The 15,949-nt window shown below is 41.3% G+C and overlaps 1 protein-coding gene across 2 annotated transcripts in view; it reads left to right on the top strand.

The window, feature by feature from the left end:
* Ubac2 (UBA domain containing 2) overlaps positions 1–15,949 on the top strand; it is a 138,331-nt gene that overhangs the window by 93,661 nt on the left and 28,721 nt on the right. For both annotated transcript variants that reach the window (XM_074043059.1, XM_074043058.1), the window contains one exon: positions 8,819–9,064. In XM_074043059.1, the coding sequence (XP_073899160.1) occupies positions 8,819–9,064 (246 nt within the window). The remainder of the gene's footprint in view (positions 1–8,818; positions 9,065–15,949) is intronic.

Here is a 15,949-nt window from a genome sequence, read left to right as displayed (position 1 = left end):
AGTCCCTAGCAACCACAATTCTGCTCTCTGATCCTATGAATTTGACTTTCTTAGATACCTATATAAATCACACAGTATTTGTCTTTCTGTGAATGGCTTGTTTCACTCAGCATAAGGTCCTCCAAGTTCATTTATGTTGTTACATAGTGCAGAATTTCTTTTTAAGACGGAATAGTATCCAGGCACTGATGACTCACATCTATAGTCCTAGCTGCTCAGGAGGCAGAGATCAGAAGGTTCGCAGTTTGAAGCAGCCCTGGGCAAATAATTCCTGAGACCTTATGTCAAAAAAACCTCATCACAAAAAAAAGGGCTGACAGAGTGCCTGCCTAGCAAGCATGAGGCCCTGAATTCAAACCCCAGTGTTGCCAAAAAAAAAAAAAAAGACTTAACTAGTATTCCATAGTGTACATATACCATGTTTACTCACTCATTTCTCAGTGGGCACTTAGATTCCATATCTTGACTATCGTGCATAATACTGCAGTGAACCCCTAATAACTCTTCAAGAACCTGATGTCTTTTGAGTACATACCCAGAAGTGAGAATGCTGGGTCTGCAGTAGTTCTATTTTTATGTTATTATTTTAATTTTTATTAGCATATTATTGTACTGGGGGTACATTATGATATTTACAAAAGTGTTTGCAGTATGTCTCAGTTTGATTCACTGCTCTGTCATTCTCCTTTTCCCCCCTGCTCCCTTCTCAGAGTAGTTTCAGTAGGTCTCATTGTTCCATTTTCTTTCCTCAGTACATAGTATTTCCGCCATGTTAGCCCTTCCCACCGGTACCAACCCCCAGACAGGACCTGTTTTACCTACCTGTCCTTCATTTTTGAAAAAAGACATTTTCGTTTGTTTAAGACAGCTGTACAGGGAATTTCAGTATGCTATTTCCATGTATATTATCCCTAATTGATTCATCCCCTCCAGTTTTCTCCTTTCTACCTTAGTCTACCTTATGGTGACTTCAACAGGTTTAAATATTCTATATTCACTCTTGTATAGAAAGTACATCAACCATATTCACCTTTCTTACTTCCTTATTTTACCTTCCCCCTCTCATTAATGCCTTCCCCTTAGCGTGACCCGTTTTGCATTCTTACCCTTCATTGTTTAGGTTCATTGTTCAGTGGGATTTCTGTCTTAATATTATACCTGTGCATTCTTTGTGCTTAAGTCAATATAACTCCCCTCCACTGTACTTCCTTGCCTTTTCCCCATCCTGTGTTTTTTAACAGTTTTCAGTGTGTTTCCTTGTGTCTGGTTCCTACACAGATGTGATGCATTTCATTATCATTCACTATCTTTCCTTTTTTTCCTCCTCCCTTAGTCTCCTCAACAGTCCCACTTTTGGGTACACGTTCTGTATGTATTGGTATGTATGTATATATAATGTTGCTTATATTTGTACTGGGCCTATATATGAAAGAAAGCATGCGGCCTTTGGCTTTCTGAACTTAAGATGATGTTCTTCAGTTCATTCACCTGCAAATGACAGTTTCATTCTTCTTTATGACTAAATAAAATTCCATTGTATATAAATACCATATTTTCTTAATCCATTCATCAGTTGTGGGACATTTTGGCTATTTCCATAGCATGGCTATTGTGAATAATGCTGCAGTAAACATGGGTGTGCAGGTATCTTTATTGTAACCTGAGTTACATTTCTTTGTGTATATCCCTAGGCACGGTATTGCTGGATCATGTGGTCGTTCTATTTTTAGTTTTTTGAGGAGTCTCCATACTGTTTTCCATCAATTGCATTCCCACAAATACTGCATAAGGGTTCCAGTTTTTCCATATCCTCACCAACTATGTTAGTCAGCTTTCTACCACTATGACAAAATACCTGAAAGAATCAACTTAAAAGAGGAAAGGTTAATTTTTGGCTCATGGTTGCAGAGTTTTCAGTTCATGATCCCTTGGTCCCGACTGGGTCTATGGTGAAGCAGAATAGCATGGCAAGGAGCACATGGTGGAGGAAAACCGCTCAGCTCTCGGCAGTCAAGAAGCAAAGAGGAGCATGGGAAAGGGCAGGACAAAAGAATACTTTTAAGGGCAGTGACCTGCTTCCTCCAACAAGACACCACCTCGTAAAGTTTCTACCACTTTCCAGTAGCCCATTTAGCTACCAATCCATCAGTGTATTAGTCCATTGATGAAATCAGAGCCCTCATGGTCCAGTCATCTTCCAGTGGTCCCACCCCTGAACACTGCTGCACTGGGGTCCAAGCTTTCAGCATATGAACTTTTGGGGGATAGTTCAGTTCCAAACCATAACACCACATTTTCTCTATATTGTGGTAAAATACCTAGACTTCTCAGACTGAGGTTCAGGTTGCACAGCTGAAGGGTAATAGAACTGGGTCAGGGGCCAGGAGTTCTATTCCTGATCCAGTGAGTCCAGTGCCTTCCACTGCACATCTCAAGGCTGTCATCCACATCCACAGCTGTTGTGAGATCCTCCCTTAGCCACACTCTAAGATAAGTCTCTGTTCATCATCAGGCATGCAGTTCTGGGGGGCAGTCTTGCATGTTAAATTTTAAAGTATCCAGAAACACTAAAAGACATAACCCACAAAACTTTCTGAAGCCTTCTCTTAAACAGTTCGAACCTCACCTTCAACAAACTCATTGTCTTGAATTTCTCACACTATCAAGTATGAGAAGTAAAGAATGGCTTAGAGAAGATTTAAAGGATAACTTAAAATTTTTAAGCTGGTACTGCTAGTTACAGAAAAAAAGAAATAGAGATAAAGAAGAGGTTACCAAGACGCACCCAGTAGAGATTACTGGTAGATTAGCATGTCCGTTGTGGCACAGAACATTTGTCCCAGGGTCTTCACATTCTCTTCCTATCAAGAGATTGAAAGTCTTGAATCAATTTTGATTATCTCTTAAAACGTTAGGTTTTGTTTTTTTTTTAAATAGAAGAGTCCAGTGTTTCTTCCTCTTTGGGTTGTGTTAATATTTCTCTTCTGTCTTGCTGGTAACCTCTGGGAAAGGACTGTGGTAAAATCATGATATGTTATTTTGAATTTATTCATTTTTAAAAAAATAGCTTATTAACAAAAGTCTTCTCGTATTAGCTTTTCTCTGAATTCCTTAGGGTTTTCTACATCAATGATTATGTCATCAGGAAATGTTCTATACTTTGCTTCTTCCTTTCTGCCCTGTGCATTATTATTTTTCTATGCTAGCTAAAACCCCTAGTATAATGTTAAATAAAAGTGGTGAATGGGACATTGCCTTGTTCCTGGCCCTAGAAAGTATTGAGTTTTTCACCATTGAGTTTCTGTCTGTAAATCCACAAATCTTTCTAGTTCTTCACATTCACAATTAGTTTATTTTTAGTACAGTGTAAGAAACAAGAAGCCCATTTCCACCCTAAAGTTTGACTTAGTCCAGTAACCTTTGCTTCTTAGTGTTGAACGAAGTCCTGGAGTGTGACCAGTAGGTTGTCCACATCCACATTGGCATCACTTCAGAGAGAACTCAAAGTAGCCTTTGCCCTTTCACTTTCCTTAGTTTTTCTCCCTTCTGCCAGGAATGTAGCAGATGGTTGAGGTTTTTACATGAGGGAGAAACAAAATTCTGTTGTACTTAACAACACTTTTATTTGAGATTTTCTACTTGTGAAGTTGACCTAATCTTTCTGATACATGATATTCCAAAAAGGGAAACATAGAGCAGTTTTCTAAGACAATTTGCTAGAGAAAAATAATCTGTGATCAGTCTAATTCTGTGTATATTCCAATTCAAAATCCTAAGAATCAGAAGAATATCTCGTGTTTTAACTGGATACCTCAATATCTTACAGGTTAATGTCATTCCTCTTCCCCTCCTGTGAAAGAGGTACAAAAGCTACTGAGAATCTGTCTGAATCACTTTTACGCTTAAGGAACAAGACAAGATTCTTACAGTAACTTCCGAAGCCACGTAGTTCTGTATGTCATGAAAAGAATGATCTTTCCAAAATTAATTACATGGCAGAAATAACTTAAGGCATTCCTAATTTGCATACACATTCTTTGGGTGATAAATCAAGGACTTTTTCCAAAGCCCCTTTGTTCTTTAGGACTAGGAAAATGCAGGGCCTATTAGGGCAGGGATTTTCCATTTTCCTCTTTACTGTGTCTAGAACATAGTCTGGCACATAATAGTGTTCAGTAAATATTCGTTAAATGAATAAATGAGTCCTCAGTGGGTCATCTTTCCTGGGGCCTTGAGAGCACACTAGGTCTGTATGCTAGGTGCACATCTGTTCCCCCGTCTTGTTTCTGTCATGCAGAAGAAATGTCATTGTCCCAGGAAAGTAGTCCCTTGTGTGTGTCTGCTTATCCCCTTATAATGTAAGTTTCTTGAATGTAGGGATTGTGGTCCCCAGAGACTCCAGCAGTGCAGCTTGCCTCGTGAGTTTTTGTTCATCCATGGTTGACTGGACAAAGAGATTAGCACCTGGGTATTATTGCCAGGTCATGGTTCCTCACCTTTGCCTGTGGTGGTTTCAGACTTACACTAAATAGAACCAGAGGGCAGTTGAGGTTGACTCTTTGTAAATCAAGAGTGTTTGCATGCTTTTTACCAAGCAAATTAATTTTCTCTATCTACCTAATGAGCATCATTCCATGATTCCCTTTCTAAAAGGATTAGTCCAAAAAAACCTGAATTAGTGTGCAGTTGATGACTTAGAAGAAAACAGCTTGCTATTGTTTTACATTCTTAGACTTATGAAGGAATAGCTTCCATGTTTCCATGTGAGGCCTTCCTGCCTCCAACCCAGAGCCACAGCCTGGGTCTTTGACTTCAGTGGGGATGTGGGCCAAATTTTCTCTGGTTCCTTGAACACTGTCTGTTTTCCTCACCAGGGTCCCTGACTCCTGTACCTGAGGAGGGTTCCAGTTCACCTCAGGCTGGCCTTCTTGCTTTATCTGGTCATCTATTGCCTCTTTCCTTATCAGTAGCCTCTCAGTTTGTTCTTTGACTTTCCTGCCTCTGAGGGCCTTACAGATTCCCCTGTGAGTTCTCCCTGGCCTGTTGAAATGCAAATCCCAGCATATAATCTATTTTCTTGGGGTTTTTTTGTGGTGCTAGGGATGGAACCCAGGGCCTCCTGCATGCTAGGCAAGTGCTGTACCACTGAGCTACACTCCCAGCTCGTGGTCTAGTTTTTAAATTTTTATTTTAATTTTGAATTAGTATACATTAATAATACAAGGGAGTTTCATTATGGTAATTCCATATCTGTGTATAGTATACTTTGAACAAAGTCTCAATATGAGAGGGGTTTATTAGATAATGAAAATTAAAGATAAAATATGTAAATCTAAGTAACAATAATGATATTCTCCAAACTTTTGGTAGGAATTTGGTAACATTTTAATGCAATTATTACTGTCCCATCTTGTCATGAAATACAGTGATGCGATTATTAAATATTTAAGGGAAACCAAACATTTAGTCTTTATGTATATGTGTAGATATATTTTTGGGAGGTGAGGAACTGGGGTTTGGACTCAGAATTTGCACTTTATAGCTTGAGCTACACACCAGCCTCAAGCATTGTATATTTTAATCCTTTGTGAATATCGAAAACATTTTACATTAGTATTTTGAGAACTCGAGGTCATATTTGTGTGCCAGAGTCAAGTGAACTCTTCCTTTCTAAGACTGCTCCTGGCACATGTGGGCATCATCTTTGGGCTTTTTTTCTTTTTTCTTAATCTTTTTTTTTTTTTTTTTTTTTTTACCAATTGGTGTACAATTTAGGTTGATCCACTTACAGAAATGGAGTCATAATGCATGCAGTCTTTTATATTTGGCTTCTTTCTCCCAGCATGTTTTTAAAACTTAAACCTTAAATATTTCATGTGAACTTAAAGATTGGCATTTACATTCCCACAAATACCTTGTTAAGATTTTATTTTGAAATACATTAGATTTGTATATTAATTTGGTGAAAACTGGTATCTTAACAATTTTGTATCTTCATATTCATGGATGGTAGTATCTACTTATTACGAGAATTTTTTTAAACTATCCCTTATACTTTTTAAGTTTTCTTTATCAAGGCCTCACATAATTTTATTGGATTTATTTCTAGTACCTTAAGTTTCTGTTGCTACTGTGTGCTGGAGTTAAGTAATTTTTTTTCTTTTTAAGTCTATATTTTATCTCTATGTTTTGTTTTGTTTATTTTGGAGTAGTTAAGGGATGGTACTTGGGTTTGAGCTGAGGGCCTCATGCTTGCTAGGCAGGCATTCTTATCAGTGGAGCCACACTTCCAGCCCTTTTTTTGTCTTATTTTTCAGATAGAATCTCACACCTTTACCCTCCTCCATATGTGTCCTGCATAGCACAGGTGTGCTCCACCATACCCAGCTTAGTTTTGAAATAGGATCCAGCTCATTTTTTGCCCAGGCTGGCCTCAAACCATCACTTCTCCAGTAGCTGGGATTTCAGGTATAAACCACTGTGCCTAGCCCTTCTCTGGTTGCTTTTAAGAATTTCTTTTTTGTCTTACTACAGTGGACCTATAAGTAAATTTCATTTTTTTATCCTTTAGGGACTTCTGCATTTTTAATCCAAAGCTTTATTAATTATGGAAAACTCACCCATCTCTTTAAATATGTCCCACTGTCCCCCACATTCTCTCTGTTGTCTTCTGGCTCCGCATGCAGCATATGATCTTTGTAGGTTCCCTGTGTGCCTGCTCTTCCTGATCAGTCTCTTTTGAGTTCCTGCCCCACAGGACTTTGAGCTTTAACTGTCTTGCTATAGAGGAGAGAGAGAGTAGGTACTGGCTGTGGGGAGGAGGTGAGGAGCTTCTTATGCAGACTCAAGTCATCCTCTCATCTTACTCCTGCCTTCCACAGCACCTGGCTCTCATTCCTGAGCCTGAGTTCCATGGGAGCCTCTGTAGGCATTCGCATTCACCCTCCCTCTGGGCAGAGTGATTTGTGATTACACAGTACATTTTTCATTTTGTTAATGTCGTTCGGGATTATGGATGCTCTCTAGTTTCATTGAACGTAGAGTTTGTTTCTGTTTTCATTCTCTTTGTCGTTTTGTACTATTTTTGAGAGAAGGGAGCGTGGAAATTATTTAAAACCAAAAGTCCTCCGCTCTTCAACCTACTACAGTCTGTCCTTTCCTCCTGCTGTGGCAGCTCCAATCTGTCCTAATACAGTCAGCAACTTCCATGGGCCAGCCACATCTAATGGTCGTTTCTCTCCATCCTATTTAACTGTCAGCTGTATTAGACATAGCTGACTGTTCCCCTCTTCAGACATCTCTTAACTTCATTGATACTAACTTTACTAGTTTCCCTTCTGCTTACTGGCAATCCCTTCTCAGATCTCTTTACTAGTATCTCCTACTCCATCCTTCCACAAAATTTTAGTGTACCCCTGGGTTCATTCCTTAGTCCTATCCTCTTATCCCCATCCCCATTTTATCTCATCCAGTCCCATTGGTTGAAATGCCATGTAATGTTCAGCAACTCCCAAATCCTTATCTCTGGCTAACTTTTCCCTTGAGCTCCAGATTTGTATATCCAGCCACCCACTTGAGAGTTCTACTGAGCTATCTAAAAGATGCTTCACACTCATTATCACATAGCATTGCTATTTCTTGTGCCTAGAATGTTCTTCCCCCATACCCATCATCTTTAAGATCTTCATTCAAGTATCACTTCCTCCAAGGGCTTCCTTCACCATCCTACCTAAAGTAGGACCCCAGTCCAAGTCACTCTATTTCCTTCATAGAACATGCCTGAGGCTATTTTATGCATTCACTTGTTTAGTGTCTTTTCTCAGTATTGAGCACTGTTACTTCTATGAGAGTGGGACCTTGTTTATCTTGTCCTCTGCACAATTCTAAGTACAGAAGCTCAACAAATGCTTGCCTAATTAATTTAAAGTGCATTAACAAAACATTAGCTGTCCATGGTGGTATGCACCAGTAGGGAGGCTGAAGCAGGAGGATCTCAAGTTTGAGGCCAGCCTGAGCTACACAGTGAGACTCTGTCTCAAAAAATTAAAGTATACTCTTCTCATATTAAGCAGAAAATTGTTAAATGGTTTTATTTGGTATGAATAACTTCTTATCTAATCATCAGATTCACAAAATTAAAGATTTTTCTTACAAAGGAATACCCATAGTCATTTTTACCTAGAAAACTATAGGGGACCTTGAGACTTTTCTTTCCATATGAATGATCTTAAAGTGAAAAATAGGTTTGTTTGTTTGTTTGTTTAAAAAACTATTAAATGCTATCTAATATTGATAAGGAATTAAACATCTAGAAAAAATAAACACTTGAAAAATTGACTAAAACACTACATAAGTAATGGCTAAGATTTTAGACTGTCTTTATTTTCTGATAAATGTATTCAATGCCTGCATCAGGTGACTGAACATTAGTCGCTTTCTGCTGGCCTTCTGCCAATAAGGGTAAGTAATCACTGAGTTAGTACAGTGTGAAATTGTCTTGATAATCAGATTTTCTGTGACTTTCTTTTAAAATGTAGACATTGTTCTTTCAATATTTTACTTTGATGTTAAATGGATAGGAGTTTGCTTTCTCCTAACTTCATAAACCCAAATTTGTTCTAGTGAGTAAATTAAATTTTTGTTCGTTTGTACTGTGTAGTATTCTGCAGTTTGGTTGGAGTTTTTGCTTATCACTCAACACTGTTCAAATTCAGAAAAATACCATCTGAAATATTTTGTGGTTGTTGATTTATATGTTAGGTACATTCTTCAAATTTTTATTATATTTTAAAAATCCAGTTGGGTTTTTTTCTTACAGATTTCTGGTATGTGCTATGACCGCAATATGTTCCAAGTTCACCAGGTGCTCTGCATCCCCAGCTGGATGGCACAATTCTTTTCTTGGACCCTTGAGCCCATCTTCTCATCTTCAGAGCCTACCAGTGAGGCCAGAGTTGGGATGGGAGCCACAGTGGACATCCAGAGGCAACAAAGAATGGAGCAGCTTGATCGGCAGCTAATGCTTTCTCAGTTTGCACAAGTGAGGCGACAAAGGCAGCAGCAGGTAATGTCCAGATAATTTACAATGTGAAACTACTCAGTGGGCTTCTCTGTGATTGTATGTGTAATAGAAACTGCATTATATTCCTGTGCTTTGCGATGTGTATTTGATGTGTTTTCAGATAGAAGGTAGGTTTCTGACAGTGGCTATTTTTAGTTTTTTTTTTTTAAAGGTAAAAACATGAATTATAGCCAAACAATTGGACACTCAGATTCTAAGTATTGTTTCTTAGAGAAAGACCAACCTAGTTAACAAGATAGGATATTTATCTGTGTTTACAATCTTGTAAAAGCCACAGTGTCTTCCTGTTAAAAATGCTAATCATGAAAAACTTCATGATTTTCCTTGGTTAATGTAAAGAGAATATGAAGTAAAATAATTATAAGGGAACAACCAATAAGTAAATCAAATAAATATTATGTTTTCTTAACTTTGTCATAAATAATCAGGAACAAGTGCACATTTATCTACAAATTCTGAAGTATTCAAATGATTTGATACTATACTTGTCTTTCAAAGGAACCAATCTTCCTTGGACACTTCTATGACCCAGAACACTGGGCTCTTCTTGTCTCCACCTTCTTTACTCTCTGGGGTAGTAAGAGACATAGAATTCTCTCCCACCATCTCCCTGATTCTTTCCTGCCCCAGGTGTGAGAAGTAAGTCTTCTGGTCTCAAACAGCCTGGAGAAGTGAAGTCAGGTCTGAAGTCCTTGGGCTCCTGTTGTGGGTTTATATGTAGGATGGAGGAAGCAGCAGGATAGAGGAAGCAAAAGTTGTTCTTACAGACTTACTTGATTTTGAAGTGACTCTGGAATATGCCGTAAAGATACATATGATATATCTAAGGATAAGACTGGACACTACTCTTTCTTGGAGAGATCAGAGGCAGAGGTAGATGGAGACTACTCTGCAGAGATGAGAGCTTAGAGCAAGAAATTAGTTGAGAAGAACTACATCCAGAGTGAACACAGGCTCCCTTTGACGTGATATGAAGTAGGATGAAGATGATGCCTTACATTTGGCAAGAGGTGGGAGATCCTATAAAGAACCTAGATAAGAATGAACAGACAGCATACCATCTAATGGTAGCAGATGAGGGACCCAGCAAGGCCTGTCTGTGCAGATTCTTCTTGGCCTCTCTGTGTAGCTTTCCTTCATTCTAGGTACGGGGCAGGGTCCCTCTGGAATGAGGGTCTCCAAGGGAGAAGGGAGAGAGTGACCTTTCTAGGTTTTATGGCTTGCTTTGGAGGAAAGTGAGCAGTTCTAGTTTCTGTGATCTTCCTAGGGAAAAGAAATTCTAGTTACCATAACTTGCTTCAGAGGGCAGGGAATTAAGAGATAGGATGACAGGAGAAGGTTAGAAAGACCTTGCTTCTAAGGCCTTTCAGTGTTCTTCAGTTCAAAGTACTCAGCAAGCCAAGTTGCCATGCTTTGGGGTATTATGTTCTGAGCCCCAAACCTCTTTCTGTTATGACACCAGTGCTATAGGATTAGGATCCACCCTATGACCTCATTTAACCTTAATTACCTCCATGAAGACCCTAGCTTTAAATACAGTCTTGTTGTGAGAGTGGGGATTCAACATGAATGTTGGAGATAATGATTCAGTCCAGGGTGAAAGGTGTCCAATGTAGCTGACTTGGCACTAAGTAGCCATTTGTTCTCCTTGAGGGTGGTAGTGTATCATGCACTGTGTGGTCTCTGCAATAGCAGATTAGATATTGCACAGTGGTCTAGAGATTAGCCTATGTGAGTACAGCCCAAGCAAAACTTCCATCCTTGCCACTATGGCTACTCTGCACCAACACTGCAGTGGCCAGTGATAGTCACTGACTGGGTTGTCCTGATTGCCTCCTATTTAGAGCCTTTTCTATGATGGATGTCTATAGTAGTCATTAATCTGTAAAAGCCATCACTCTTCCTGTTTTCCTTTAGCTGTGTCTACTTGCCTTCTCCTCAGCTTTCTTTGTCTCCTATAGTCCAGTCACCTGACAACCAGCCAAGTCATTTGCCACCTCTATTGAATCCATGTAGTACATATTATTACTTAAGGCCACTTCTCTTTCCACTGAAAATGGATGACCAAATGCACAACCCAGCTCTCCCAACAGGAGTATTTCCTCTGGTCTCCGTCTTCCAGGGGACCCTCTGAGTGGTTACATAGTACAGCTATGATCCCTTTCCACCAACTAATGAACCAAAATTGACCATAGTCCTCCTCTGTGACTTGGTCATGAGGGACCCAACATACGGCGGTAGATACGAACTGGAAAAGAGATTTTGGTGCAACAGAGGAGAGTGATGTGGTGTCTAGCATACCTAGTTCTGCAGCTCGCCTGTCCTTCTGGCCCCATCCGTGCTGATTCCATTTGACGATGGCCTGCTAACCTGGTGGGTCTGCACCTCACACCATGTTCTCTCTGGTCCTTTGGCAGGCACTTCATGGTGCAGTAGCACTAAGAGAGTGATTCTGTGCTATTCAGAACCCTAGGGCTACATGTGGCGCCTCCCTTGTGACTGGCTACAAACTCCATATACTTTGAATGCCACAGAACCTGCCTGCTTGCCCAGGCCAAGCCTCAGTGAATGAGACACTCAAGCCCCTGCCATCCTGGAGCTACATTCTCCTAGCCTCCTGGGAAGTTACTGCCTCTGTGCATAGCTCTGCTCACTGCTTGTCAGATTCCATTCTGCTAGGTTGGTCTTCTCATTGGAGGCCTGAAGTTCGAGCAACATACACCAGCTGTTGAGCTCTTCTTAGGGTCTTGGCATTGAATGGTCTGCTGGAAAGCAAAGAGCATACTATTTATTTATACTTAAACTTAGTAAATTCTCTAGTTCATATACCTAAACCTCATTATATATCTAAACTTCATTAGCTTAGCCTCATCTCGAACTACCTCACTGGGCTGGATTTAATCTTTTGTCTTTACGTTTGGTAAATCACCACACAGAGAACTCTTCTCATAAACCATCACTGAAGATACTATCTTTATGTGCATGCATGAGAACTGAGTATGGCATAGTTACATTGGAATGTAATACCAGGGGAAAAGCTTATTTTCACTGACTTGCAACAAATCAGTACTTAGTACTTCTTATATGCTGGCCCTAGAGCTAAACATTGATTCAGCTGCAAAAAAAAAAAAAGCTACCAGTTTGGTGGCTACAGAACTTGGGACTCAGCTCCTGCAGAATTGCCATGTTTCACTCATTATCAGGAAGAAGAGCACCTCTACTTGTTGTGCCAATCACGTAATAAGCATTTTGCATATACTGTCTCATTTATTCCTGGCATCAGCCTTGAGAGAGACAGGTTTTCCTTCAGAGGGGTGCTTGTTTGCCAGGAACATGTACTGTTGGTGGGGGGGTTGGAAGTCCCCCACATCATGCTATCTCCCAATATTGAGAGCTCCATGGAGATGTTTTTCACCTTTTTTGTTTTGGCTGGTAGGAAGCTCAGTGCCAGGGTTAAGGTTCAGTCAAATCAACTCTTTAACCCAAACTTATCACTTTTACTTGTATTTTCTTCTGAATGTTTGACAAATATCTTTTTGTTTATTCTAATGCCCCTAAATCTTACTGCAGCCAACCTGAAATTATGTTTACTCCATTTAAAATAAGTCTAAAATTTGTTTAAAAGATGTTGGTTTGGGGATGTTTTTCATAGAATCCAGAGTTTATTTGGTAAGAAAGTCAGTTACTAATTATTATACAATAAAAATGTATAATAATGTGCATTCTTTAATTTCAAGGACTCCAAAGGAACAGGAAAGTCTTTGTTTTGGTGTGTCCTTCCTCTGCCTGACCTGAGTCTGTTGCCTTTCATCCTAACCCAGTATCTGCAGTGCTGTTCTGTTGCCCACTGCATCACCTGCTAGTGCTCCTCATTTGGTTTGGGAGATGCAGACTGTGTGAGATACGCTGCCCAAGACTGGGGGCTTGTGCCCAAAGATGCAAAGGATGTGCCCTTCCCTGAGTCTGTGGTTACCTCCAGGGATCTCAGGCACTTGTGCTTGGAAAACAGTGGATGCTCACTGCAGTGCTCCTGGGAGAAGAGCATCACTGGTCCAGACTGATACTGTCTGAGAAGGGTTCAGGGTCTGAGCATGGGCAGGATGTGAATGAGTGGGGAAAGTGAGGTGCATCATTTCAGGGAAGATAAGCCATAAAGCCCATGTGGGAGTGACAGCGTCACCCTGAACAGAAAAGACCTCCAGGAGCCTTGTCTGAGGGAAAGTGGCAGAATGAGAAATGATAAATAAAAGGGCAGCTAATGATGGAGGAGATGTTGCTAAAACTGACAGCAGATTTTGATTTTGACACTGGAGGCTATGAAGAGCAGTTTGCTCAGTAACAAAGGCAAGACTGTTACCTCAGAAAGCCTGGTTTTATTGCTGTAAGGACACTGGGAGAAGGGAGAGCACAGAGGAGCCACCAGCTGGGGGTTATTTGAAGCTGGCTCTCAGCTGGAAGGTTATGCCAGTCCTTACGGGCTTTCCGCTGCTCATGCCCTCCACAGGCTGCTGCCCATTTGTGAGGTGCCCCAGCCTCTAGATGACCACAAAGGCATGGCTCTCATGCTGTGCTAATTAAGCTTATGGCTATCAGCTCTTCATGTACGGATTGAACCTCTCTCTTTCTAGACTCTGGACCTACGTGCCCTACTGCATCCTGAGTGTCTCCACTGGAATGTTCCATAGGTACTTGGAATTCACTCTGTCTTTGTTACATTGCTTCTCCTCCTCTTTCCATACCTTGATTGAAAAGCACCATCATCCACCTGAGGGCCAAGAGCCCAGGCTCCAGCAGAGACAGTTTACCCCTTACTCTGTCCCCGCTAAATGCCAGTGTCTCTCCCCTTCTATGTGAATCGGGTCCAAACTCCTGTCACCATCCTAAAGCAATCTCTGTCCTTGACTGTGTCACTGCCTACCCTATAGCCCAGGCTGCCAGCAGTGGTCTCTCTGAATCACAAGTCTTTCACTCCTTTGAACTCCTTTCACTGACTCTCCCTAGCTTCAAGTTGTTTAAAACACGTGGCCTCTGGTTGTTTTTAGCCGCATCTCCTTTCTGCAGCCCATGTGCAGCTCCTAACAAACCACACTGAGCTGCTTGCAGTTCATCAGAACTGCATGTTGTTGTGTCACATCTGCCCTTTCCTCATCCCAAAGCAAACTTCCCCTGTGCCAGCCTCACCCCCACCCGCAGCACACAGACATTTTTGCCTGCCTGGATACCATCCACTCTGCAGTATCCCTAGCAAGTAGCACCTCCTCTGTGGAGCCTTCTGCAGTCTCCCACTGGGATCTGAGGCTCTGCGCCGATCCCCTGGTCTGACTCTCATACAAAATAACTTCCTAACCGGTGTGGCCTGGCAGGAGAAACCATCTGTTTTTGCATCTCCAGTATGTGGATAGTGCTGGGAACATAATAGGAGGTCAATAAATATTTGGAGACTTAAAGAGTAAATACGTGTATAGAAAACATTGACAGAATTACTTCACATATTGAGGCCAGATGAATGCAAGGAATGGTCAGGGCTGGGAAGACACAGGTGTCCTCTGTGGGCACCAGCAAAAAACAAGCCATGAAGGCCAGAATAACCTATGTGTAGGCAGTGCAGAGAGAACAGGAGAGGCAATCCAAGCTTCAGGGGTACATAAACTCCAAAAGAGACCTTACTTTTCAGACTGCCTAATCTTCCCCACTAGCTGCAAGTTTCTGGAAGACTCAAGAAAATCCCAGGAAGCCTGGGCAGAGGAGCCCGGTGAGGAGATGTTTCAAGAAAGATGGTGTTCAGTAGGCACAGACCACATCCCCAAAAAGCCAGCAGAAGCAGGGAGTGGGAAAAGATTCCACGCTCACTTGTGAAAGGAGTTTCAGTGAAAGAGAAGGCCCCTTTGTGGCAGTATGTGGGGAAGTACTGCAGGAGCTGGCAGTGGAGGAAGACCAAGTGTCTTTTGGTGTAGTCAGTGCCTTGTTCCAAGACAGCCCTGTGGAGGTCACACCTACATTTGTTGGGGTTGCTTTTACCACAGTAAAGTAATTATGACCTTGTGCTACTGAGTGCATTTCCAATCAGTTGTGTAGCATCTGTACATTTCACAGCTCTGAGAAACAGTGACCAGTATGACAACTCTGTAGACCTTGCCTTATCTGGAGCTGAGGACCAGAGGTGGTAAGGGTCAGTGTATAGGGGACCTTAGGTTCATCAGGCTCAGCATTGTGGTAATGTTCCAGATGTGCTATGACCTCTGAAAGGTCTTTCTGACTGTCAAAAAGCCCTTGGATGATTATCTCAGGGGTTTGTGGCAATGAAAATTGAGTTTGCTACCTAATATTACTGTCTTCTACGATGCCCGTCTTTCCTTTCTCCACATGCATGATTTCCCTATTCTGTAAACCCATGCAGAGCAGTGTCAGGCATATTAACTGTGCACTCATAGCTCCTTGCCCTCTGGCTCCTGCCCCTCCCCTGGCATGAGTCACTTTACTATTTGCAGCTGCGGATCCTTTTTCTGCTGCTAGGGCATTGCATAACTTTTCATAGGTTTATCTTTTACTGATTCCCAGCAACACATGAGCTCTTGAAGAACAGGAACCATGTTTCATTTGTTCATGTCTCATTCGACTTTTAACACAGCATGCTGCCCTGAGAATACATGAGATATTGCCCAGTCTTCCAGAAATTTGCAGCTACTGGGAAAGATGAGGCAATCTGAAGAGTAAGGTCTCTTCAGGAGTTTATGTGAAGCCCTGAGGTACAGAAGGTGGGTGTGGCTAGTTCTCCCCAATGAGCTCTGCACAGCTGAGTGTGGTTCAGGGAATCTTGAAGAGGTTCTCAGTTCATGCATTGTGGCCTAGAACTGCTAGGGGGACAGG

This window comes from Castor canadensis, chromosome 10 (assembly GCF_047511655.1).
Source record: "Castor canadensis chromosome 10, mCasCan1.hap1v2, whole genome shotgun sequence".
In the NCBI taxonomy this organism is placed as follows: Eukaryota; Metazoa; Chordata; class Mammalia; order Rodentia; family Castoridae; genus Castor; species Castor canadensis.
This window is presented reverse-complemented; position numbering and strand designations above follow the sequence as displayed.